Raw genomic sequence first — 22,322 nt, 5'->3', positions numbered from 1 at the left:
CCCAAGGGCCGGAGAGAGGCGCAGCCGAGCCAGGCGCGTCGGCAGCGGGCCCAACCTGGGCGAGAGCCGGCTGCGGAGCCCGGAGCGCAGGCACTGACCGATGGGCGGGCAGCAGCTACGCCAATCACGAGCGGCGGGGCGCGCGGACTCGCCTATGAGAGTGCCGAAGGACGCGCGTGCGCCGTAAGGCTCAGTCGCCTCTGAGGGGAGTCTGCGCAGGCGCCTGGGTGCCCGGAGCCCGGCTCGAGGGGGCGGGGCCGCCCACGTGGCGCCGGCCCCACCCCCGAGTGACCCGCTCCGCCCGCCCCCAGCCCGGGTGCCCCCAGCTCCCGCGTGGGCTCGGAGTCGGTGGCCGCGCCCCCTACTCTGCCACCGCCATCTTCTTTGCTAATAGCCCGGCCGAAATATTGTGTGCTGCAGCACGCTCTGAAATGCAATTTCGCAACGCAGCGCGTTGTCGTCGGGGACGTGACTGGTAACTAGGCGTCTGAAAATGACCGCATTGGCTATGCTTGGTTGCTGAGGAAGGCTGAGTGTTACGTCTACCACAAGTCTCAATCGCTGTCCTGTACAAACAAGCCTGCCGCCAGTGAAAAAGTACAGCGTTCTCCTGTACAGAACACTTGCTGATAAACAAGGAGACCTCAAAGAGCTCGTGGAAAATGTAATTCGGAAAGAATGGGATTTGTCCGCCGAGGTTCGCGGGCAGCACACGAACTCTGAGGATCATCTCCCAGTAATAGCAGGAAGCATTCTGGGTAAAGGGGAGCCGGTAGTGAAGTGGTTACGCTAGGGCTGCGAATCGGAAGGTCAGCAGTTCAAAACCAACAGCTGCCTTCTACTCCCATAAAGAGTTGCAGAATGGGGACTTACAGGGCAATTCTTCCCTACAGGCTCGCTATGAGCCGGCATCCACTGGCAGGCATCGAGTGACTTTTTTGTTTGTTTGTTATCTTTTTCGAGTGAGTTTTTTGTAAGAGTTCCACAAGACTCACTTAGCTAGTCTGTCCCTCTTGCCAGGCAGAAGCAGGAGTTGGTGAGGCAGGCAAGTTGGAGGGGTGCCCAGAGCTGGTGAAAACCCTTCAAGGACGCCGCAAGAGGCCAGCCTCCCCCTCCCTTTCGGTGGCCTTCCAGACCCTGGTGCAGAAAGATAACTGTTACAGATAACTTTGAACATTGTTGCTGAGCCCGGATCTGCAGACAACAAAGTTGCAGTGGAAAATTCCCCAGCTACTCCCTCCCCCGATACCGGGCTATAAAATTCAGCACCTTGCTCCCATCCCTTTCTCTGTACTCCCCTCCTGGACGTTGTGACTTCTCAAGCCCCAATTTAGGGACCCTTGAACCTCACCCAGGAACTCTGAAATAAACCTTTGAAACCGATTTCTACCTTTGCCTTCTCTCTTTCCAGGGCCAAACCTACCTGAAACCTCTCAGTTCCCTAACCCATCAAGTGAGGTTGACAGCAAGCACTTGTCTCAGACGCTGTGAGAATTTAATGGGTACCATCCTTCAGGATGTACAGGAAGGAAGCCTGGTCGCACAATGGTTAAGCCCCAAACTGCAAGATAATTAGTCAGTGTTTCACACACTACAGCCAGCAGTCCCCTGCTGTTAAGATCGAGGCCAGTCTGACTCTGTCTTCAAGGGTAGAACTGCCCCTGTGGGTTTCTGAACCTGTGACTCTCACAGTAGAAAGCCCGTCTTTCTCCTGACCATCGGCCAATGGTTTCCAACTGCTGGCCAACACAGACTTGTGTCCACTGGGGTCCCTGGTTCTAATTACCGCCTGGGACACCTGTGGGGCAGTTCTGCTGTCCCACAGGGTGCCCTGAGGCAGAGTCTACCAGTTTGGTTGTACAGTAAGGATGACAGTCACCTGTGTACCTGGATGCCCACAAGCTGGTCTCACCGTGAGAGGTGGAGTCGGGTAGAAGCTGCGCTCCAGAGCTGTCGCTTCGCCTCTGCCATGCCTGAAGGATTAGACGACCAAAGGCAATCCGCGGAAGCTTAGAACCAGTGGGAGGATTTGAAGATGTGGGCACAAAGGACAGGCGGGTGAGCGAGGACAAGAGGATCCTTTGCCCACCTCCCAGCCGTGAGGTCCTGGTGCCGTGGGGCGCTTTCAGCTCGGACACTGTGCGAGCGCCGGACCCAGGGGCTGGCACACTGTAGGTGTGCAGCAGGCACAGCGGGCACTGGGACCCTAGGCCCACGCAGCGCCCTCCGCTCCCTCCCCAGCCCCTCCAGGGAACAAAGCGCGCCCCAGCGACCTGGGCCCGGCACCGGCTCCAAAACCCCATCCCAGGGACCCAAACCCCGCGGACAAAGGGCACGTCCCAGGGGGGCGTGTGAGCGGCGAGGCAGGGGCCCGCGCGTGTCCCCGGGAGGCGCGCGCACGTGGGGTGGGGTGGGCTGGGCCGGCGCGGCCTTGGACTGCGCTCGGACTTCGCTGGGCGACCCCCGCCCCCAGCCCTGGTCACCAAATGGGCGAGCTCCGGCCTTCCAGAAGCCCCGGCCAAAGGCGCCCTCGCCAAGGGTGCTTTATTCGCTGGACTAAACCTGTGAGGCGCGGGTGGGCACCGGGCTCCGGAAACGGGGGCTGAGAGCTGGGGGAGGGGTGGAGGAACGACCGGAGGGGCCCGGAGCGCGGGGAGCCGACGTGGACCCTCAGCCGCCGGGCGCTGCGGGTCCGGCCGCAGGTCCTCGGACTTCCCGGGCAGGACCCACGGACGAGCCGCCATCGCGGCCGCCGCAGGGGGCGCAGAGTCCTTCCCCGCGCCGCTAGAGCCAGGGAGGAGGGGGAGGGGAGGGGAGGAGAGGGGCGGGGAAGGGAGGGGTGGGGAGAGCGGGGGGAAGGACCCACCCGGGGAGGGACCCACCCGCCCCCCGGTCGAGGAGCTCGCCCATTGGCCGGCCGGGCGCCGCGCGCCGCGTCCCATTGGCCGGCCACGGGGAGCAGCACGCGGCCACGGTGGCGCCCGCTCAGTCGGAGGGCCGGGGACTGGCCGCGGGGCGGAGGGCGGCGGGCATGGCGGGCGCTGGGCTGCGGGCGGCCGCCCGGCGCTGGCTGTGGTGCGGAGGCCACGGCGGGCCGCGAGCCAACTGGTCCTCGTCCTCTTGCCCCGGCTGCGGCCCCCCGGGTCCCGGGGTTCCCTGCCCGAGCACCCCGCGCCCCGCGCCCCCCGGAGGCGCCGATCTCAGCGCGCACCTGTGGTCGCGCTACCAGGACATGCGGAGACTGGTGCACGGTGGGTGAGCCGAGGGCGCGGGGCGGGGTCGGCGTGGAAGAGGACGGGGCGCCCGGAGGCTGCCTCCACCTCGCGTGCAGGCGTCCCGGGCGCCGCTCCCTGAAGAAAGCGCCCAGAGGGTCTCCGCGAATATCCCCGAGCCCTGTCTGGGGGGGAGCCCTGGGTCCCGCCTTAGTGCGCGACCCTCTCTGTCTCCCCCCCGACGGTCTCCATTCCGTAGCAGGAACACCCCCAATCCCTCGTTTCCTCTGGCCCGTAGTCGGCAAAGCGCCCCCCCTCCCCGCGGCCCCTCGCTGGGGAGATGTTGGGAGGAGTGAGGACAAGTTTCCCACACGCCACCGCCTGCCCTACCCGGAATCTGGGATCCAGAGGGTCTCTGCAGCCTTGGTCAGAACACTTCACCCCTCTGCTTTCTTGGGTCCCGCAAAACAGGCTGAAAACAAACAGGCTGGTGGCTGCCGAGGCACCTCTCAGGGGAATTGTCCGTGGGGGGGGGGGGGGCGCAGCAATCACATTTGTCCACTGCCTGGGTGCTGTTGTGGAGTGGCTTCTGCAGCAGGCGGTGACCCTATCACTGGCCAGCAGGCTGGCCCTCAGCTCCTCAGGGTCCAGCCTAAAGCACTGCTGGTCCTGGCTGTTTCCGGAGCAGCCCCCAGAGGTGACGTGGCTCTCATTGTCTACCACCGAAACAAAGTAGCCCTGCCTCAGCCCCACCAACCTCACGCCCCCACTGCCTGCTGGTGGGGGGTTGTCCTGTGCTGAATGTGGCTCCTGTGGAGAGATGCTGGGCCTGGAGAAGCCAGCCTTACAAGTGTGGGGGAGGGTGCTGTGGGGAATATTGCTGGGCATTGTCCTCCAGGGCCCAGCAGAGGCCACCTCTTGCTTCCCTTGGTGTGCTGCAAGACCAGGAGGAGCCAGCCTCTTGTCCCCAGGCTGTAACCCCTCTCTACTGGCCGGGGAAGACCCTGGGCTAACAGTACCTGTGGGCAGGTATGTGTCAGGGAGCTAAGCCCCAGAGCAGCCCTCAAGTCCAGACGGGGGTGCAGCAGGCCTTTCCTGGCACTTGTCCCTCGCTGTCCCGCCCCATCCCACCCCAGGCTTAGTCTGGGGACCTTGGGAGGCTGGACAGAGGAACAGGGTGATTTAAGAGCGCTGTTGCCTGCTCCTGGATAGTTTGGGGCAAGTGACTGCCGCCTCCCTGGTCCCCCATGTCCTCCCTCAGAGAAAGGGGTTATGGGTACATCAGGAGGATTGGACGCGGATGAGCCACGAATGTTCCTGGCGCACAAGGGCCGACAGGCATTGTTCAGGAGGATGGCACCATAGTCCAGTCACAGAGCTGCCACAGGGCCTGCATCAGGACAGGGGCCACGCCGAGTGAGGAGGGCAGTGGCTGGAGGGGGCCCTATGAGCCCTGGGCTCTGGTTCCCCCAGGTTGGAAACTGGATCAGGAGGCCAGACCCTGGGTGCCACCACCCCCTCCTGCCTCACTCCCTCGGAGCACTGCCCTGAAATGTCCACAGGGTCAGAGGTGACAGCTGAGGCCTGGCCAGGACGATGGTAGGCTCCGTGCCAAGCAGAGCCCTCCCACCCTGGAGACTGCACAGAGAATTGGTACCCAGGAACTTGGGACTGCGGCCAGTGAGGGACATCTCATGTCCAGCTGGCTAATGGGCTGAGGTCGGCTGTCGGGTGTGCGCCCAAAGCGGGAGTGTGCCATTGCAGCCCCGTAGGCTGAGCAACCAGGCCCACTGGTCCCTCACCCACACCCTGCACTGGGCTGGGAAAGGTGGGGGAGGGTGCTGTGTCCAGAGGGGCCTTCCAGGCACCTGCAGAGCCCTTTCACAAGATGCCTGCCTGCTTTGGGGCCCAGCACTGTGCCTGCCAGGAGGGCCTGCCGCAGGCCAGGCTGTCGCCCAGAGGAGGTTCGGGCCACAATCTACTGAGCTCACCACAGCCTTGCGAGGCAGTGCTCTGGCCACCCAGTCCTGTCTGCCCCTCTTGTGCTCCCCGCGACCCATTGCTCCTTAAATGAAGGCAGGGAGGGCCTCGGCTCTGCGAAACCCACCACCCATTCATCCCAGACCCACCAAGGGTGCAGAGGGGGGTGCTGCCCCGAGTACCTTCTGCAGAGTGTGAAAAACAGCACGGTGGAGGGCCTTAGGCCTCTAACTCCACACTGGGGAGAGTAGGCCAAGATCCATGCCCTGGGGCGCTGCCACCAGTCATCCCTTCACCCTCCCCTCCTCGCTGGGTTCCAGGAAGGCCTGCAGTCATGCAGCACCAGACAGGTTTATCAGAGAAGTGACCGTAACCGTGGGGATCAGAAACCACGCAGGACAGCCTCTAGCCATCCCTGCAGACCGGCCTCTGCGTGGTCCTCTGTGCCTGCTCTGGAAGTGTCCTGAAGCCTGAGAGCTCCACCCCACCAGTACACCTGGACCAGATGCCCACCTCACTATCTCCTGCTGGTCTCCTGGGTCTGCTTCCCACCGTCTCCGTTGTCTCTGGTGGTACAGCTGTCTCCTGGGTCTAGAAAGTTGCTGGTGCAGGGACCCCTGGTCCAAAGCACACCACTCTGCTCCCTTCTCTTGGGCAGTGGTTTTCCTGTCTGCCCTGGGATGGCGACACTGACCGATGCCTTCCGCACGTGCATGGTGCTCTGGGCCCCACAAGGATGCCAGAACTGTGTTGGCAACATGAACAGGTTGTCCACAAGCCCCTCCTGTCATTTGGCAGGAGTTACAAAGACTGTGCCCCATGGAGGGCCTCCTAGAGACAAGCTGAGAATCAGCAGGAAGGTGACTTCCCTGGGGTGATAATAGGGGGCTAATCTGGTCTGGCTGACCTTAGAGTCCATGTCTTCTCCACTACATTCCCATTTTCCCTCTCCATCTCTCCCACTGGGAATACCAAGGCTGGTGAGCCTGGGGTCCCTCTGGCCACACTGGGTTCCAGGCCCCCTGCAGAGCACCCTGCCCTGCAGTGGAGGTGCCATGGCTGAGGTGGTCGTGTCCACATGATCACAAAGGGGACACTGGATAGCAGGCCAGCATCTGACCGCACGTCCCGCCTGTCGTAATTAGCAATGTTCCCTGGCCAGATCGGCAAACAGCATTAGGAGGGCTAGCAGGCAGCTGGAATCTGATTTAGTGAGGCCTCTCTTAGTTCCCCACTGGGCAGCTGCCCCGAAGTAGAGCCAGAGACACCAGAAAGGCAGCACGTCCTGGGCTGGTATCACCCCACCTTTTACGTGGCCGCTTGAGGAGTGGGGCCTTCTCTAGTGGGGGTTGAACACACAGAGACGAGGGTACACCTGTAGACCTGAGTGACTGCCTGCTGCCGCCAGTGCCCACAGCCGCAGCCAGTTCTGCACCGCTAGGGCAGGTGATCAGAGCCTAACTGGGCTCACCTGGGGGGCTTGTAGGGATCCCTTAGCAAGGATTGCACAGCTGTGAAGCTGTGAGTTAGCCCAGCTTTGGGGCGAGGGTTGGTGGGGCTCCCAGGGCTGGGCGCCTCAAAGTCCCTGTCAACCACTTGCTGGGGCTGTGAGCACCCGTATCACCCCCACTGCCTCCTTGTTGCCCATTCCTCTAGACCTCCTGCCCCCCGAGGTCTGCAGTCTGCTGAACCCAGCCGCCATCTACGCCAACAATGAGATCAGCTTAAGTGACGTTGAGGTCTACGGCTTTGACTACGATTACACACTGGCCCAGTATGCAGATGTGCTGCACCCCGAGATCTTCAACGCCGCCCGCGACATCCTGATTGAGCACTACAAGGTGCGGCTTCCCAGGCAGGGGCCCAGGCCCCCCTTGAGGCCGGCTCTGTGCCTGCGCACCCAGCTGGGGCATGGCACTCCTGGGCCCCTGGCCAGCAGGCTCGTCAGCCTGTCTTCCCCCCACCCCCACAGTACCCAGAAGGGATTCGGAAGTATGACTACAACCCCAGCTTTGCCATCCGGGGTCTCCACTATGACATCCAGAAGGTGAGCTGGGGGCCGAGGGCGGCTTCCGGGCCCCTCCAGTCTCACCAGGTATGGGGGAGGGTCTCCCTGGGTGCCCATTGCCGTGGCCTCAGAGCCTTGCTTCCTCGTGGTGTGCACAAGACCCCCTTGGTGGTGTCGGGTGGGGGAGAGACTGCAGTGGCTGGTTCAGAGCCCTTACCACTGCCTACCCCAGAGCCTACTGATGAAGATTGATGCCTTCCATTACGTGCAGCTGGGGACGGCCTACAGGTCAGTGCTGGCCGCGCTGCCCCCCATCCCCCAGACTCAGGGGTGCCCTGGGCTGATCTGTCTGCATTCACTCAGGGGTCTGCAGCCAGTGCCCGATGACGAAGTGGTCGACCTGTACGGGGGCACCCAGCACATCCCTCTCTACCAGATGAGTGGCTTCTACGGCAAGGTACTCGGCCCGCCCACCACACCTCTGGGCGTGCACAGCCCGAGCCTATGGTCCAGGGTGAGGGGTGCTGAGATGCTGCCCCCCACCCTCAGGGCCCCTCCATCAAGCAGTTCATGGACATCTTCTCCCTGCCCGAGATGGCGCTGCTCTCCTGTGTGGTGGACCACTTCCTGGGCCACGGCCTGGAGTTTGACCAGGCCCACCTCTACAAGGACGTGACGGTGAGGCCGGGCCTGCCCCCTGGGAGGGCAGGGAGGTGTGATCCTGACGCCATGGGCAGGCCTAGGCCCTACTGCCCCTCACCGCCCCCGCTGCCCCCAGGATGCCATCCGAGACGTGCATGTGAAGGGCCTCATGTACCAGTGGATTGAGCGGGACATGGGTAAGTGCACGGGAGTGCTGCCCACAGCTGCGACCTCCCTCGTCCGGCCTGGCCCTCACTCAGCGCCCCCTCCCTTAGAGAAGTACATCCTCCGAGGGGAGGAGACCTTCGCCGTCCTCAACCGCCTGGTCACTCATGGGAAGCAGCTCTTCCTCATCACCAACAGCCCTTTCAGCTTCGTGTGAGTCCAGCCACGCCATGAGGGGGCAGGGCTGGCCGCTGGGGGGGGGGGTCCCACGGGCACCCACAGACCCCCTGCCACCTCCACAGGGACAAGGGCATGAGGCACATGGTGGGCCCCGACTGGCGGCAGCTTTTTGATGTGGTCATCGTCCAGGCGGACAAGCCCAGCTTTTTCACTGACCGGCGCAAGTAGGGCTCTGGGCCAGGCTGGGCAGTGGGGATGGGGAAAGTTCAGGCGGAAGGCCAGGGTGGCCCTGGTGTTTGTGGGAGGACACCCCCTGCTGGCTTGTGGCCCACTGGAGCAGGTGGGCCTTTGTGGGAGAGCAGGGAGGTGCCGGCCCCCCTGGCAGCTCCCATGCCTCTTCTGCCAGGCCGTTCAGAAAGCTTGACGAAATGGGTTCTCTGCAGTGGGACCGCATCACCAGCTTGGAGAAGGGCAAGATCTACCGGCAGGTGAGAGCCAGCCCAGCCAGAGCTAGTGCGGAGGCCCAGCAGGAAAGCAGCATCCCACACCTGCCTGCCATCCAGGGGTCACCACAGAGAGGCTGGTAGAGGGAGGTGGTGGTCTAGGCAGCGATCCAGAAGGCTGCCTGGCGTATGAATCCTAGCTGCAGTTGTGGTCACCTGGTCTCTGAGCCTGGCTCTCCTGTCTGCAAAGAGGTTCAGTAACACCAACCCTGTTTAGCGTCTGAAATCGGTATGTGCAGGACATGGCCGGCCCAGTACTGCAACCAGAACCCATGTATGCCCCCTCCCTCCCCCCAAGCTGGGCTGCTGGGGCAGCTTACAGGAGAAGCAGGTGTTTGTAGGTTTGCAGAGGTGGTTAGGACATTAGACCTTGGGTGGAATGCGGAAATCCTGGCTAAGCTGGGTGGGTTTTGGGAGAAGGAGGGTTTCAGGCCTCAGGGGGAGGGGAGGGGAGGGGAGCCAGCAGTTAGGGCAGGGACACAACTCAAGGAGCACATTCCCACCCCCTCCAATTCTGACCAGCTCCTTCCCTGCGTGCCATCTCCCCCTAGCTTAGAGGACTGACGCTCTCCTGTCTCAGCATTCTTGGCTGTGGCAGCCCCGCCTCCTTGTGGGAAATGTCTTTTCTCCCGTGGCAGCTTGTAGGTTTTCCTTTATACCTGTTCTGAAATTTGAGCGTCTCTGTGTGTGTACACACGCATGGGCATGTGGGTTCCCTGGACCCTCACTCTGGGTGCTGCTCTCCTGCCTTGCCTTCGGCTCTTGTGGGAGCCCCAGGCTCCCTCTGGCCTGGCTCACACCTGCCCCTCAAGGTGCTTTCTTTGGGTTCAGTGGAGCGTGTCTCTGGCGTTTCTTCCCCCCACCCCCCCCCACCCCCCGCTTCAGCAGGCCCACCTGCTCCTCAGCCTCTCAACTTGAGCTCCTTCCAACAGTTAAGTTCTTTCAAGACCACCTGTGTTCCCCTGGGGTTTCCTCTGAGCCTCTTGGACGCAGACTGTGAGTTCTTCTCACCCTGGGGAGTGGGCTCCTGCCCCTGCTGGCTGCTCACTTGTTGCTCTGGTCCCCCATCGGCCCATCGAGCTGTCACCCCTGTGTGCAAGCCTGCTTACTGTTTGTGGTGTCTGTGGCCCTGGGGCAGGGGGCTGGTCCCACTGGGAGCTTGCCTGGCCCTTTATCAGCCACTTCCCGCTGAGCTGGGGTCAGGGCCCCTCCCTTAGGACCTCTGCATCATTTCCCATGTTGGGTGGATTTGACCTCCAGCCCGGGTGGGCGTGAGACCCCAGGAAGGAGAGGCCTCTGAGGCCCAGGACACTGTGCCAGTGCGACAGGGTCCTTCCAGGGCAGGCCCTCGGCCCCCCTCCTTCCCTGGGTGGGAAGAGGACCAGTGTAGCCAGAGCACAGCGGGGCCATGGGAAAGGGCAGCCCGCATCCGGCCAGAGGGGCCTCACCGCGTGTGGGGAGCTGCGGTCTGGGTGGGGGTCAAGGCCTGCTTCCAGCAGCCGCATAGTGCCACCCCTCCCCGCAGGGAAACCTGTTTGACTTCCTGCGCCTGACGGAGTGGCGGGGGCCTCGGGTGCTCTACTTTGGAGACCACCTCTACAGTGACCTGGCGGTGAGCGGGAGCAGGGCGGGCCGCGGGGACAGGTGTGGGTCCTTGCCGCGGGCGCTGAGTCTGTGTGCGCGCGCGCGTCACAGGACCTGATGCTGCGGCACGGCTGGCGCACGGGCGCCATCATCCCCGAGCTGGCGCGGGAGATCCGCATCATCAACACGGAGCAGTACATGCACTCACTGACCTGGCAGCAGGCGCTCACGGGGCTGCTGGAGCGCATGCAGGTGCGGGGGTGGGGCGGGGGGTGCAGGGGCACGGCTGCCACCACGCTGTGCACGCCCAGCAAGCCAGCCCCACTGTCCCCCAGACCTACGAGGACGCAGAGTCGCGGCAGGTGCTGGCAGCCTGGGTGAAGGAGCGGCAGGAGCTGAGGTGAGCAGGGTGGAGCCAGGGGAGCCCCCGCCCCGCCCCGCCCGTGCCACTGCTGCAACCCTGCCCCTCGGCCCGCCCACAGGTGCGTCACCAAAGCCCTGTTCAACGCGCAGTTTGGGAGCATCTTCCGCACCTTCCACAACCCCACCTACTTCTCCCGGCGCCTCGTGCGCTTCTCCGACCTGTACATGGCCTCGCTCAGCTGCCTGCTCAACTACCGCGTGGACTTCACCTTCTACCCACGCCGCACGCCCCTGCAGCACGAGGCGCCCCTCTGGATGGACCAGCTCTGCACCGGCTGCATGAAGACCCCCTTCCTCGGGGACATGGCCCATATCCGCTGAGTAGCCACCTTTATTGGGGGGGGGTAGGGGAGGGCCGCTTGCACAATAAAGGTCACGCCCTTTCCTGCTAGTTCTCACGTCACGTGACTGCCAGGATGCTCCTGGTGTCTGGGAAGTCCTGGTCCAGAAGCGAGTCCTGAGGGTGGAGGGCTGTTTGTAGCTGGTGGGCACCGGGTCCGCTGCCATGCCCCCTGCACCCCATTGCCCCCCACTCACATCAAAGGGTTCACACACGTCGTCGGGGCTGCCAAAGACAGGGTTGGGGACAGAGACCAGGGCAGGGCTGGCCCCCTCCTGCCACGGTGAGAAGTCATCATTGGCATCAGCCTCTGCCTGGTGGCGGGAAGGGGTCCTAAGCAAGGGCGGAGGGGCCGGACTCCCTGAGCACACCCCCAGCCCAGCCCAGCCCAGCCCTACCCTACCTGGAAGGTCGAGAAACCAAAGCCTGGGGTCTTGCCTCGGGCCCGGAAGTAGAGACCCCCAGCCGCCAGGCCGAGCAGGGCTCCAGCAGCCACCACAGCCCCCACTCCTGCTGCCACGGGAGGTGCTTCTGGGGCCCGCACTGCCCTCTATGGCACCCGGAAAGGTTAGGCACTTGGCCAGTGGTGTCCCCACCACCTGACAGGCCCTGCCCACCCTCGCCCGACTCACTGTCTGTGGAGGGGCCAGGAGGGGGCTGGCCAGAGCGTGGATGATGCCATTGACGGCCACAATGTCCCACTGAATGACACTGCCCACCACCACCACTCCGGGGACCTGGGGAAGGACCAGCGTCTGGTGGGCCAGCCTGCCGAGGATGGGGGTAGGGGAGGGCCAGGGGCAGAGCTGCCAGACTCACCACAGAGGGCTGAGAACTGTTGCCGCCACTGGCAATGACAAGGCTGAGGCCCGAGTGGGCACGGAGTAGAGCCCCCTGGCTAGCGTTGGCACTCAGGAAGGTGGTGTTGGCAGCATGCAGTTCTAGGTCCGGCCCACTCAGTGTCTGGGGACAAAGCAGGCCTATTGGCCTGGGCTGGCCAAAGGGGGCAGAGGCAGGCCCAACCCTGCCCCCGTCCCTTGCTACCATATTGTCTGCAAAGCCTTGGTTGACGGGGACAAAGAGCGTCTTGAAGGTGAACTCGTCGCTCAGGAAGCCCAGGAAGTCAAGGCCTCTCTGGGTGGCATTGGCATAATCTAAGATCATCTGGGGGGCCGGGAGGGTAGGAGTGAGGGCAGATGCACTTCCCGGAGGCCAGCTCCCACCAGCCTCCCCCCAGCGGCCCACCCACCGCATAGAATGTGGAGAAGTTGGCAGTGGCAGCCAGGACATCAAGCAGCTTCCCATTGCACACGGAGGTCCCGTCACCCACGAAGCCGTCCCGGCACTCGCATTGCACATCTGGGAAGGCAGGTGGGCGGGCGGGTCAGTGGCTAGGCAGAGGAGGAGGGGGAGGGGCAGGGCACAGAGGTGGACACACCTTGTGTGCGGTAACAGTAGACATCCCAGCTCTCTGAGAGGTTCTGACGGGTGCCCAGGCTGACAACGCCCACCCGACCGTTACCACAGTCAGCCGCGGGGAAGACGACAGGGTGGCCAGCCGAGCCATTGGCTAGCCAGCCCACGAGACACAGGTGCAAGCCCAGCTGAAGGGGGGGAGGGCGGGACACTGAGATGCAGCCAGGCTCTGGGGGCCCCCCACTGCACCCTGAGGCCCTCTGCCCGCCTCACACACCTGCTGGGCAGCAGAGAGCTGGGACAAGGACGCTAGGACGGCCCCCTGGGCCCCACAAGCCGCCTCTGCCTCAGAGAAGGTCAGGCCGTAAGGACCACTGCTTGCCTGCAGGTGGAAGACCCCAGCCCGTTTCTCTGCAGAGGGAGGGGTGCACGGTCAGCTGGCAGGCACCAGGACACAGAGCGGGCATGGGGTGGGCGACGGAACCAACGCACCCTGGAAGTGCAGGTCAGTGCATGTAGCATCGGCATGGCAAGGCCGGGGCTGATCCAGGCAGCGGTCCACTGGCAACTCGGGCTCCGGCAGACACTGCAGCCCGTCCCCCACATAGCCAGTGTGGCACTCACAGCGCCGAGTGTTCTGTGTAAGGGGGCAGCAGACGGCGTCCTAGTGGGGCTGCAGGGCACCCCCTCACTCCACCCCCAGCCACTGGGCTTCCTGCCTGCTCACCGGGCCAGTGCTCAGGCAGTCAGCATGCTCACTGCAGCCCCCACGGTGGCCGTCCTCACAGGGGTTGCGGGCCTGGCAGATCCAGCCGTCCCCCTCGTAGTCAGGCAGGCAGGTGCAGGTCACCACTGTGCCCACCTGGCTGCAGCTGGCATACTCACTGCAGCCGCCATGCCCATTTTGGCACAGGTCTACCACTGGGGATGGGAGCGGGGTGGAGCTTGCACCAGGCAACCCAAGGAAGGTGAGGGCACCCCCACCTCCACAGCTGGGTCACCTGTGCGCTCACCTGTGCACACTCGGCCATCCCCTTCATAGCCCAGGCTGCACTCGCAGCTGTTGTTCCCGCGGCACACGGCCTGGGGGGCACAGGGGGGCGTGCACACAGGCTGCAGCACTGTGCCCGCCGCCCAGCCCCAGACAGCCAGGTCAGTTGCTGGCCTCCTGGCCCTCCCTCTCCCCACCCACAGTGCCTCCCCTGAGCCTGCACCCTCTGGGACACAGGCCTAGAGGCCACTCACCCAGCTGCACCTGGCAGGTGGGCCCGGTCCAGCCCTCATCACAGAAGCAGGCCCCGGAGCCCCCAAGGCCCTCGTCACAGCGCCCATGGGAGGCGCAGCGGCAGGCTGCGGGCATGGAACTCCGTGGGTGAGGGGATCAGGGAATCAGCGGGGCGGGGCAGGGCAGGGCAGGGCAGAGCTGGCCTACCTTGGCAAAGGGGTCCAAAAGCACCTGGGGCACAGAGCTCACAAGCTATCCCAGCGAAACCTGGGCGGCACTGGCACTTCCCGCTGCCGCTCATGCCATCTGCACACACTCCACGGTCACTGCATGGGCTGCTGGGGCCCCCAGGGCATGCTGGGACATGGGGGGGGGGAAATCAGGAGCAGCCAGCGGCTGTTGCTCATCAGGACTCCCCGCCGCACACTCTACCCTCCACCCAGGGGTGATCAAGGCTCTTCCAGAAACACCAGCCCACCCAAACCCCCACCTGCTGAGAACATTCCAGGCTCCCTGGACCTGGAGCACACCCAGGACCCGCCCCCAGAGACCCACCAGGCCCTGCCCTGCACTGCTACTCACCCACCCAGTGCAGAGCACGCCCTCCCCATAAAACCCCCTGGGCCTCCAGGCTGGCCCTTGGCCACCTCGAGCGTTTTTCAGGGACAAAGGTCAGCACTGCCAGAGACCTTGGGGCCCTCACCTCGGCACTCACTGCCGTAGTGGCCGGAGCAGCAGCTGGGCTTCCAGATGGTGGTGACACAGTTTCGGCGGCAGCCCCGGCCCAGGCTCTGGGATTGACCCCAGAGGCTGGGCCGCCCCCAGAGGCTGCTGTGGGCCCACGGGCGCAGTGATAAGGGGGCCCGGAACTTGGTATAGATGTGCCAGCAGGCCTCGGGGCTGCCCTGGGCCAAGAAGAAAGTCAGTGTGCCAACAGACAGAGCTTGGGGGTCCTAGGTCCTGCCCAGCCCCCTAGGTCCTCACCTGTTCCTTCCAGCCCTGGGGACAAGGCGGCTCCATCCCACAGATGCCACAGGCCTGGAGGGTCATATGTCAAGGTCAGAAGGCCAGGACCAACAAGTGGTCTGTGTTTCCTGCCCCTCCACCCAGGGCCTAAGATCTCACTCACCTTCTGCACCACCTGCCTCTCCAGGCGGTCACAGCGAGCACCCAGGCCGGGGGGCTCCAGCAACCGGTCAATGCCGTATGCCAGGCCGCCCTCGAAGCGCAGGTACCGCTGCACAATTTGGGCCTCGCCCTCACCCACCAGGAGCTCACCCTGTGCTGGGAGAGGGTGGGGTGTTTGGGGGCCACAGATGCGCCTGTGCCCTGACCCACCGCCAGAGCCCTGGCCTCGCTCCTCCCCATCAAGGGGCTCCCCAGACTCACGGGCCGGGCGAGGCTGCAGGAGAAGGAAATTGGGGTCCCGTGCATGGTGCGGAGCGGGCCCAGGTTGGGCAGGTCGGACGCCAAGGCCTGACGACAGAGTGAGCCACAGTTGGAAGCGGGTGCCAGACAGCAGGGGTGAGGCAGGCGAGGTCTGGGGGTGCACTCACCTCCATGTTGTAGATCACGTGGCCACGCAGAACTGCCATCAGCTTGTCCCGATGTGCCTCGTGGTACAGCCAGGCCTGGCGCTCTGGGGGCAGGGCTCTCAAGGCCGAGTCTGTGGGCCACAGCATTGTGAAGGGCCCGTGGGACACGTCTTGAATCAAAGGCAGGAGGCCAGCCACCTGGTGGGATCGGGCAAGGGTGGGCCAGTCACAACCCAGCCAGAGGATGGTGGGTGGGAGGGGCCAGGTGGCATAGTGAGGAGGGGCTGCCAGGGGCCCCCATCGTCCCCATAGACACAGGTGCGGATGTGGGCCTGCACAGACAAGGCACACGATGTCCTCATGCATGGCAGCGTGCACACTGAAGGGGGTGCGTGCACACCGCTGCACACACGTCACACACCCACACCAACACGTGCTCACGTGCACTCCGAGTGGGCTGCGTGCCATGGGGCGGTACCTTCAGGAGGCCACTGAAGATCTTATAGCCAAAGCTGTCTGCAGCAGCCGTGACGTTTCGCTGAGGAAAGGCACGTATGAGCAACCAGGTGCATCCGGCCAGGCTCCCAGCCGCCTTCCTGCCTCCCGGCCTCCAGTCCGGGCCCAAGCCATACCGGTGGGGTTGGAGCGGCGCCGGGCTTCCAGTGCAGCGCGTCGGGCGGCAGCAGGACACGGTCGATGAAGTGCAGGACGCCGTTCACAGCCTCGTGGTCGCTGCTCAGCACACGCGCGAAGTCATTGATGTAGATGCTGCCCTAGGAGCGGGACGCGGGCGCGTGAGGGAGGCCCGGGAGCTGGGTGGGGCCTGAGGCGGGGCGGAGCCCTGGGTGGGGTCAGTCTTGGGGGCGGGGCCAGCCTTAAAGCGTAGCCCAAGCGACCCCTGCGGTCGGAAGAGGTGTGGGCGGGGCCCAGGTAGGGGGCGGAGCTCCCTCCCTCGCGCAGCAGGTCGGTGGTTCAGGGCAGTGGGGGTCTAGAGTAAGAGAGTGGCCCTAGGTAGGCCTCATCTCCGCCCTGAACCCCCAGCCCCGGAGAAGGGACTCACTGCGGGACGGAGGGTGGAGATGGGAAGAAAGAAGTCAGGGGCGGGGCTTGAGAGGTCTGAGTTTGGGGGCGGGTCTGGGGGCGGGGTGAGTAGGCGTCCTGGGGCGGGGCTTGAAGGATAGCGTCCTGGGCTGGGGGCGGGGCGGGGCTTGAGGGGTACAACTCCCGCGCTCTGGGTACAGGTTCTAGGTTCGCGGGGCGGGGCGCGGGGCGGGGCGCGGCTGGCCCAGCCTCACCGCCCGCTCGCTGAAGCGCAGAGGGTGCCCGGAGAGCGCCGTGATGTACTGGGCGTCCAGCAGCTCCTGGCTCCCCAGCTTCCGGCAGCCGACCACGTGGTAGCGGAACACGAGCTGGTGGTGCGCGCGGATCTGGGCCAGCTCTTCCTGGAGTGGGAGTGGTGAGGGGCATGGGCGGCTAGCGGCCGCCGCCTCGAGGCCCGCAACCCCCACTGCTGGTGTGCGCGCCCTCTCAGCCCTACCTGAGTCAGGTTGGTCATGAGGTCCGCGTGTGGCACGAAGATGGTGAAGGGCCCGTCTCCTTTGAGCTCTTTGTATTCCTGGACGGACGCAGATCAAACCAAACCCACCCACTCACGTGGAGTCCACCCCGGTTCATAGCACCCCTAGAGGTTCTACCGGACAGGTCAACCCCAGGAGAGCCCCATCGCGACTCCAGGGCTGTCACTCTTGCAGAGGGAGAGGGCCACAACACTGCCCAGTGACGCTGCAGCTGGGTTTGAACCTCCCACTTTGCACCCTGAGGCTCTCTCCTGCACAGGGCAGGAGGAGGGAAAATTGGCCCAGAAGGGGAGCTCTCCCTGCGCCCCCGCCCCCCCCCCAGGGACCTGGAGCCCACTTGAAACCTCTGTGGCCCACACTTAGGCTCTGAGAGGCCAGGCCAGCTTATCCCTTGCCCCCAGAGTGGGCAGGCGTACAGGTAGCACACCTGGGTGGGGCATGGGCATGGCTGGGTACTCACCAACAGGTGGAGGCTGAAGAAGGAGGCGTGCTTGTCTCGAAGGAGCTCCTGGAGGAGAGTGAGCGTCAGCTCAGATTTTGGGGGGCATCTGGGGACTGGTGCCTGACCAGCACCTTGAGCCCAAGCAGAGACAAGGAAAGGAAAGCCGGGGTGGGACAGGGACAGTTCCCAGCTGGGGTCAGGCCCAGGGTCTCACAAAACTGTGGGTCAGGCCCATGGGGCATAGCCGAGGTCAGGACAGAGGCCAGACTCAGGCATCGTTACCAGGCCGACTCGGGCACGGCAGGTGAGCCCGTCGCCCACTGTGTGTGCTGCGTCGCAGGTGCAGGTCCTCTGGCCGTCCCCGGTGCTCTTGCACACTGCATAGGGGCTGCAGCCGCCGTTGCGCTGATGAGAGGAGGACAGGAGAGGCGTGGCTGGTCCCAGGACCCTGCAAAGGGGCCTGCAGGAGCCTGCCCAGCCCCCCAAGCCCCAGAGCCCAGTCTTCAGGGGCCCTAGGAGCCTTGCAGTGGACAACCAAGGCTGGGTCTTACCCCCCTGAAATGGAACAGGGCCTGACCTGGGAGCAGGGGTCCAGGGGCTCACAGGTCCGGACACCATCCCCACTATACCCCTCACGGCAACTGCAAGACACCTGTGCCCCCAACTCTTGATCAGTGGGACTGCCAGGAGCCAAGGGCTGGCCAGTGCCCAGGACAAGGAGGCATCCCACCCCCTGGTCTGCTCTGAGGGGAGGCCCCGCCCTGCCCCACTGACCTGCTGGGAGCCGGTTGGAATGCACTCAGCGTGAATGTGGCAGCCCCCGTGGTGGAGGAGACAGCTGTTAACCTCTGAGGGAAGAGACACCGGCATGAGGGGCGGCCCCTTCCTCCACCTATATCATTGGAACCTGTACAGACTCGGCCCCTGCTCCTGACCCCTGCAGTCCCCTCCCCCTCCAACAGCCTATGCCACGCTGGGGGCCCCTCACCCTGGCACAGCTCCCCGTCGCCTGTGTAGCCTTCTCGGCAGGTACACGTCCGCTGCCCAGGAGCCACCTTGGTGCAGTTGGCATGGGGTGAGCAGCCCCCGTGGTCTTGGACACAGGGGTCCACCTCTGGAGAGCCAAACGGGTCAGGGGGAGGGCAGGGAAAGAGACAGGCCTGACTGGGCTGGCGGTAGCGACTGGACTGAGGGGAGGGAATGGTCTGTGGGAAGAGCCGCTCAGGCTTCTTGGGTGGGGGGCACCCAGGACACCCGTGGGGCAAGGCTGGACCTGAACAGTGGGTGCCGTTTCCTGCGTATCCTGCAGCACAGACGCAGACCTGGGCTCCGGCCGAGTACTGCATGCAGCTGGAGGCAGGTGGGGACAGGGGCTCAGCTTGGGAGGGGCCTCCTGGCCCGGCCCCCCACCCCACCCAGCCCACCTCCTAGGGCTCACTCACTTGGCGTTGGGATCACACCCCGCTGAGCACCCAGGGTCAGTGACATCTGTGGGCAGGCGGTGGCAGGAGAATGGTTCCGGTCAGTAGGACCCAGGCACCACCTCCCCCAGTCACAGCCCCTCCCCCACCGGTGGTCCCCTCACTCTGGTCACAGCGAGGGCCCCGCCAGCCAACGTTGCAGATGCAGCTGCCATCTCCACGCAGGCCCTCCTGGCACAGTCCGTGTACACAGTCACACACTGCAAGCAAGCAAGAAGGGAGGGAGTTATTCCAGCACCCCTCTCCCTGCCCTCCGGCCAGAGCCCCTGGCCCACCAGCTCCAGCCCCAGCCCCAACCTCACCTCCGGCACAGCCCGGCCCATAGCGGCCCAGTTCACAGGTCTCGCAGGCCGTGCCGTGGAAGCCCTCCTCGCAGCGGCACTCCCCGCTGCCCAGCAGCCGGTCCTGACACTGCCCATGGCCAGAGCACACGCCGCCCAGGCCTCCCGGGCACGGCTCGCACAGTGTGCCAAAGAAGCCGGGGCAGCAGTCCGGCACCTGTGGGGCAGGGTAGGGCTGCCACAAGAGCCAGGACACAGGGGACAGCCACCTCGGGCTGTAAGCAGGGAGCTCAAGGATGGGAAGGGGCCCCGAGGACACCTTCTACACCCTCCCTGGGCAAGGGCCAGGCCTGGTCCCCTCAGGCTGGGCTGTTGGGCCAGCCTTGAGCTAAGCCCCTCTCTCCCTTGAGCTAAGCTAAGGGAAGATAGAGGGCCAAGCCCTAGCCCCTCTGACCACAAGCCTCGGTCCCCCCTCTCTGACCTGACTCCAACCCCAGTCGTGGCACTGGCCTAAAACTGAGACACCTCCCTGGAGCCCCCTGTGTGGCCATGATCTGGAGGTGTCGGGGCTGCAGGCCAACCTCAATCTTCTTGATGCAGCTGTAAGAACAGCCCCGGGAGAAGGTCGGAAGAGAGCCGGTGACAGAGCGGAAGACACAGCTCTTCCTGGGTGTTTCCTGGGACGGGGACAGGCAGTGGGGTGACCCGAGGTTTGGGCAGGGACAGGGCAGAGTCAGGGAGGGTCCCAGACAGAGAGGAGGTTGAGGTGGGGCCGGGTGGAGGTCAGGGGTCGCAGCTGACCGTGGGAACCAGGCCTCCTCGGAGCAGGCCCCCTGGCCTCTACCAGAGACCCGTGGCAGCCACTCCCACCTGTCCCCCTATCCCTGGGCTTTGCCCAGCAGTGGGCAGGGATGTCTCACCTGCAGCTGGTAGCCCTGGGAACAGCGGAACTTCCTGGTGCAGTTGACGCATTTCTCCTGGGGGCAGGGAATGGTACAGAATGACCCTCCTGCCCAGGGTGGCCCTCACCCCCGGATCAGGCCGTCCCCCTCCTCACCCGCAGGGCCTGGGCGTGGCTGTGTAGGCAGCGGCTGGAGCCCACCCTCAGGACTCCGGACAGGCCCAGCAGGGAGCGGCCAGGGGTTTCCAGCGCAGGGCCTTCCAAGGGCACGTGGTTCACCTCAGGCTGGTGGGCGGGGGAGGAGGCTGAGTGGCCCCCTCGGCCTGGGAGCCACTCTAGGGGTGGGGGCACCCCTAGGATGGGTGTGTCCCTGGAGCACAGGTTGGAGGCTCCCAAGTGGGTGAGGGGCACTGTTGGGGGGTGTTGCCCCCACACACACACCTGTCCACTGTGATTGTAGAACACCAGCCAGTAGGCAGGGCCCAGGAGGGAGTTGCGGTGCCCACCTCTCCTCAGGTCTCCCACGGTGAGCGCCTCCCCCAGGATCACGTGGTGTCGCACTGTGTCCAAGTCCTGGGAGTACAGAGACGGAGACAGCTCAGGGGGCCCCAAGGTGTCTCCCCGAGTTGCCCTGCCCTGGGTCCCCCCACCCCCGCCGCCCCAGCCCCTGCCTGCCGCGGCCTCACCAAGATGCTGCGGTTGCCCTGAGCCTCCAGGGACTGGTTTGTGGGCACAAAGATGGTGTAGGCAGGGGCGGCCTCGATCTGGGGCACCAGCCCATGGTGCTAGAGGCCGGAGACAGACAGACAGGCTTCAGGGGTGAGCAGTGTGGCCCACAGTCCTGACCCTGGGAGCCAACCAGCTCCCTCCACACCAGGCCTCTGGCCAGATGCCCCCGCCCTGCCTCTCCTACTTGCAGCAGCTCCCGGAAGAGGGTGAAGGCGGGCACAGACCGCAGTTGCTGCAGCAGGCCCTGCCCCTGCAGCCTGTTCCCCAGCGGAGGCAGCAAGACCTGGGTGGAGCAGAGCGGGGGTGGGGTGGGGTAGGTGGGGGTGTTCTGTCAGTGCACTGCCACCCGCCCCCCAGCTGCCTGGAGCTGTAAGTATTCTCATGCCCCTCAGCGGCCCAGGGTCCGGGCACACACCTGGCTGAGGATGTGCAGGACCCCATTGGTGGCAGGGAGGTCGGCCACGTCCACACTGGCGTTCTGCACCCACACCCTCTGGAAGGCAGCAGGTGAAATTCAGCCACAGGTGGATGTCTGTACTGGTAGACCACCTACCGAGGCTGCTGGCACCCACAGGTCCCTCCCAGCCTGGCCTAGACATACTCAGACTCGGGAGCCCCCGCCAGCAGGGCCCCTGGGTGTGAGGCTGATAAGTCTGTGTCTACAAGAATGGACACCCCACCCCACCCCCCACCAGGCGGCCATCTGAAGCCCAGTGTCCCTCGACAACGTGCCCTGTGCCCACTCCAGGGGGAGGCCCGAGGCAGGGTCAGGGCCCGACCTCACTCGGGGTCCCTGAGGGCCCCACTCTCCTGCCACGCGGGTGCCACGTACTCCACTGATGTTGCGAATCTCCCAGTGCGTGCCAGGCTCCAGGGTGACCACATCCTGCCCGGCCAGGCGCCCCAGCTCCTCCTCAGAGAGGGCGCCCTGGAGAAAATGGACCCTACGGGGGCAATGTGGGGGCATAGGCCCAGGTCAGTGCAGCCCAGGGAGGCCCTGCGCCTGGGGCCCACCTGGGCCGGTTGAGGACCCAATCCCCACCCGTCTGGGAGGGCCTGGGGCTCTCAGATGCCCCAGTACCTGACCAGCAGCGGCAGCATCCTTGGCTGCAGCCAGAAGGCCCGGTCCTGGGAGCTCAGGCGGCTGACGGCGGAGTCCGGGGGCACCAGGGCTGTGACATGACTGTCAGCAGGGAGGGTCAGGCCGGCATTCTGGGACGAGGTGTGCAGGGGGACAGGAGGCGTAAGGAGGGTAGCCGCCAGGTCCCCACATCCCGGCTCCCCCAACTCTGGGGTTGACCGTGCCCTGCACTCAAGGGGTCTTCTGGATCTGGGGCCCTAGGCCCCATGCCATGCCTGGGTGGGTAGGCTACCTTGATCCACTGGGAGAAAACGGAGAAGTGGGCATTTGCCGCCAGCTCCTAAGGGAGAAGAACGGGGGTCAAGGCCCCGGGCCTGGAGGCGTAGGAAAGGAGCCGTCCCCACAGGGAGCAGAGATGGCGAAGCCGACTGACCTGCACGATGTCCCCATAGCAGCTGAGGCCGTCGCCCCCGTAGCCAGCGGGGCATGAGCAAACCCGCTGACCTCCCCCGACTGCCCGGCAGGTGGCCTGGGGTGGGTTGGGCAAAGAGACCACTCAGCACCCACACTGGATCCACCCTCCTCCCTGTCTCCCACGGCCCTGCCAACTGCCTGCC

At 64.8% G+C, this 22,322-nt stretch overlaps 2 protein-coding genes across 2 annotated transcripts in view; one reads left to right on the top strand and one right to left on the bottom strand.

The window, feature by feature from the left end:
• Window positions 1–2,984: 2,984 nt before the first annotated feature.
• On the top strand, window positions 2,985–11,081 carry NT5DC2 (5'-nucleotidase domain containing 2). Its single transcript, XM_075547496.1, has 14 exons — window positions 2,985–3,251; window positions 6,849–7,033; window positions 7,165–7,239; window positions 7,433–7,488; window positions 7,564–7,657; window positions 7,750–7,878; window positions 7,979–8,039; window positions 8,118–8,220; window positions 8,310–8,411; window positions 8,594–8,675; window positions 10,216–10,302; window positions 10,386–10,526; window positions 10,610–10,674; window positions 10,757–11,081. The coding sequence occupies exons 1-14, from the start codon at window positions 3,032–3,034 to the stop codon at window positions 11,016–11,018; spliced, it is 1,662 nt and encodes a 553-aa protein (XP_075403611.1). The 5' UTR covers window positions 2,985–3,031; the 3' UTR covers window positions 11,019–11,081.
• STAB1 (stabilin 1) overlaps window positions 10,889–22,322 on the bottom strand; it is a 23,824-nt gene continuing 12,390 nt past the window's right edge. The window contains exons 27-69 of the mRNA XM_075547481.1: window positions 22,139–22,234; window positions 21,998–22,045; window positions 21,706–21,836; window positions 21,457–21,568; window positions 21,040–21,117; window positions 20,809–20,907; window positions 20,582–20,680; window positions 20,337–20,468; window positions 20,052–20,180; window positions 19,915–19,971; window positions 19,576–19,671; window positions 19,016–19,211; window positions 18,818–18,913; window positions 18,675–18,720; window positions 18,506–18,582; window positions 18,221–18,346; window positions 18,007–18,080; window positions 17,810–17,884; window positions 17,515–17,637; window positions 17,251–17,298; window positions 16,751–16,828; window positions 16,509–16,655; window positions 15,846–15,986; window positions 15,692–15,751; window positions 15,235–15,411; window positions 15,068–15,154; window positions 14,808–14,957; window positions 14,663–14,716; window positions 14,382–14,583; window positions 13,886–14,035; window positions 13,699–13,803; window positions 13,467–13,574; window positions 13,181–13,374; window positions 12,946–13,090; window positions 12,731–12,864; window positions 12,476–12,641; window positions 12,287–12,396; window positions 12,082–12,201; window positions 11,857–12,000; window positions 11,670–11,774; window positions 11,441–11,587; window positions 11,235–11,351; window positions 10,889–11,154 (exon numbers count right to left, since the gene is read on the bottom strand). Coding sequence (XP_075403596.1) covers window positions 11,098–11,154; window positions 11,235–11,351; window positions 11,441–11,587; window positions 11,670–11,774; window positions 11,857–12,000; window positions 12,082–12,201; window positions 12,287–12,396; window positions 12,476–12,641; window positions 12,731–12,864; window positions 12,946–13,090; window positions 13,181–13,374; window positions 13,467–13,574; window positions 13,699–13,803; window positions 13,886–14,035; window positions 14,382–14,583; window positions 14,663–14,716; window positions 14,808–14,957; window positions 15,068–15,154; window positions 15,235–15,411; window positions 15,692–15,751; window positions 15,846–15,986; window positions 16,509–16,655; window positions 16,751–16,828; window positions 17,251–17,298; window positions 17,515–17,637; window positions 17,810–17,884; window positions 18,007–18,080; window positions 18,221–18,346; window positions 18,506–18,582; window positions 18,675–18,720; window positions 18,818–18,913; window positions 19,016–19,211; window positions 19,576–19,671; window positions 19,915–19,971; window positions 20,052–20,180; window positions 20,337–20,468; window positions 20,582–20,680; window positions 20,809–20,907; window positions 21,040–21,117; window positions 21,457–21,568; window positions 21,706–21,836; window positions 21,998–22,045; window positions 22,139–22,234 — 4,836 coding nt within the window. The 3' untranslated portion in view covers window positions 10,889–11,097. The remainder of the gene's footprint in view (window positions 11,155–11,234; window positions 11,352–11,440; window positions 11,588–11,669; window positions 11,775–11,856; window positions 12,001–12,081; window positions 12,202–12,286; window positions 12,397–12,475; window positions 12,642–12,730; window positions 12,865–12,945; window positions 13,091–13,180; window positions 13,375–13,466; window positions 13,575–13,698; window positions 13,804–13,885; window positions 14,036–14,381; window positions 14,584–14,662; window positions 14,717–14,807; window positions 14,958–15,067; window positions 15,155–15,234; window positions 15,412–15,691; window positions 15,752–15,845; window positions 15,987–16,508; window positions 16,656–16,750; window positions 16,829–17,250; window positions 17,299–17,514; window positions 17,638–17,809; window positions 17,885–18,006; window positions 18,081–18,220; window positions 18,347–18,505; window positions 18,583–18,674; window positions 18,721–18,817; window positions 18,914–19,015; window positions 19,212–19,575; window positions 19,672–19,914; window positions 19,972–20,051; window positions 20,181–20,336; window positions 20,469–20,581; window positions 20,681–20,808; window positions 20,908–21,039; window positions 21,118–21,456; window positions 21,569–21,705; window positions 21,837–21,997; window positions 22,046–22,138; window positions 22,235–22,322) is intronic.

This window comes from Tenrec ecaudatus, chromosome 4 (genome assembly GCF_050624435.1).
Source record: "Tenrec ecaudatus isolate mTenEca1 chromosome 4, mTenEca1.hap1, whole genome shotgun sequence".
Taxonomy (NCBI): Eukaryota; Metazoa; Chordata; class Mammalia; order Afrosoricida; family Tenrecidae; genus Tenrec; species Tenrec ecaudatus.
Note: the sequence above shows the minus strand (reverse complement) of the source record. Positions and strands in the feature narration are given on the sequence as shown.

Excerpts from the sequence above, each read along its gene's own strand:
- NT5DC2 (XM_075547496.1), top strand. The coding sequence starts at position 3,032 with ATGGCGGGCGCTGGGCTGCGGGCGGCCGCCCGGCGCTGGCTGTGGTGC. Across the intron at positions 8,221-8,309 it reads AACAGCCCTTTCAGCTTCGT|GGACAAGGGCATGAGGCACA; the intron begins GTGAGTCCAGCC and ends CCACCTCCACAG. Across the intron at positions 8,412-8,593 it reads TTTTTCACTGACCGGCGCAA|GCCGTTCAGAAAGCTTGACG; the intron begins GTAGGGCTCTGG and ends CTCTTCTGCCAG.